The sequence below is a fragment of the Acanthamoeba castellanii genome (assembly GCF_000313135.1).
Source record: "Acanthamoeba castellanii str. Neff unplaced genomic scaffold scf7180000083743, whole genome shotgun sequence".
Taxonomy (NCBI): Eukaryota; Discosea; order Longamoebia; family Acanthamoebidae; genus Acanthamoeba; species Acanthamoeba castellanii.
The window spans coordinates 7345-8372 of NW_004457731.1; the positions used below are offsets into that span (position 1 = coordinate 7345).

At 61.6% G+C, this 1028-nt stretch overlaps 1 protein-coding gene across 1 annotated transcript in view; it reads left to right on the top strand.

The window, feature by feature from the left end:
* Positions 1 to 981, top strand: part of ACA1_308240 (uncharacterized protein) — a gene marked incomplete at both ends in the record, with an annotated part of 5900 nt that extends 4919 nt beyond the window's left edge. Inside the window, 6 exon segments of the mRNA XM_004358211.1 lie at positions 96 to 112; positions 127 to 182; positions 249 to 387; positions 455 to 547; positions 643 to 799; positions 892 to 981. Of these exon segments, the coding sequence (XP_004358268.1) occupies positions 96 to 112; positions 127 to 182; positions 249 to 387; positions 455 to 547; positions 643 to 799; positions 892 to 981 (552 nt within the window).
* Positions 982 to 1028: the final 47 nt, after the last annotated feature.

Consider the following 1028-nt stretch of genomic DNA (forward strand, 5'->3'; position numbering starts at 1 on the left):
TCTCTTGTGCGCCTCGTCGCCTGCTGGAAGCGATCGCCGCGCGCTACGTGGCCGACTCGCTCTTCCGCACGCCCGCCGTGCTGGGTTCGCTCGAGCTCTTGGGCAACCCACGGTGCTCGTCAACAGCGTGGCCACGGGCATCTACGATTTCTTCGCCCTCCCCGCCACCGGCGCCAAAGAAGGTACTGTCATCGCTCATTTTATTCTGCAGACCTGAATGGCTACTGACTGCACCAATCCCAAACTAGCGGGCGTGCTGGGCTTCATGTCGGGTCTGGGTCGCGGTCTCTCGTCGCTGGTGATGCACGTCTCGGAGGGCACCCTCACCTCCGTGTCGGACCTCTCATCGAGCTTGATGCGGAACGTTGACAACTTGTCGCTCGACAGGTACCATCCTGCCTATGACAAACACAGCAAATTGCTGTGCTTTACTAAACGTGCCGTAACTCTGTAGCGACTATGTGCGCTACAACAAGATGCGGCTGCGTAACGCGCCGGAACAGGTGCACACGGGCTTTGCGCGAGGCCTGCAAGGGTTTGGCGAAGGGTGAGTGACCGAATCCTTGACGCGCTGTGCTGTGCTGTGCTGTGCTCGCCTGTCTGTCCACTTCTCACGGTTTACCGCTTGCTTGGGATCGGCAGAGTCATTGACGGAGCGATGGGTCTCGTTGCCCACCCGATAGCGGGACTCTCCGACGGTGGCCTAACCGGAGCCGTCAAGGGTCTGGGCATCGGCGTCATGGGTGCCATTTCCAAGCCGCTCTCCGGCGCCGTCGGGCTGCTCGCCCAGACTTCGCAGGTACTCTTCCAATGGCCCATCAGATCTCCGTGCCCCCCCCCATCTGGGCCTTGTTGCTGCTAACCACGGATCACCATCACCATCGCAGGGAGCGTTGGGCTCGGCGGGGCTCGGTCGGTATCGGCTGTACCAGCGCCACGCGATGCCCAAGGCGCTCGAGCCAGCCTCGAACGCCCGGATGAAGTCATCGTCAAAATTTTCGAGGAGAGGAAGCAGCGCGAGCTCAGGC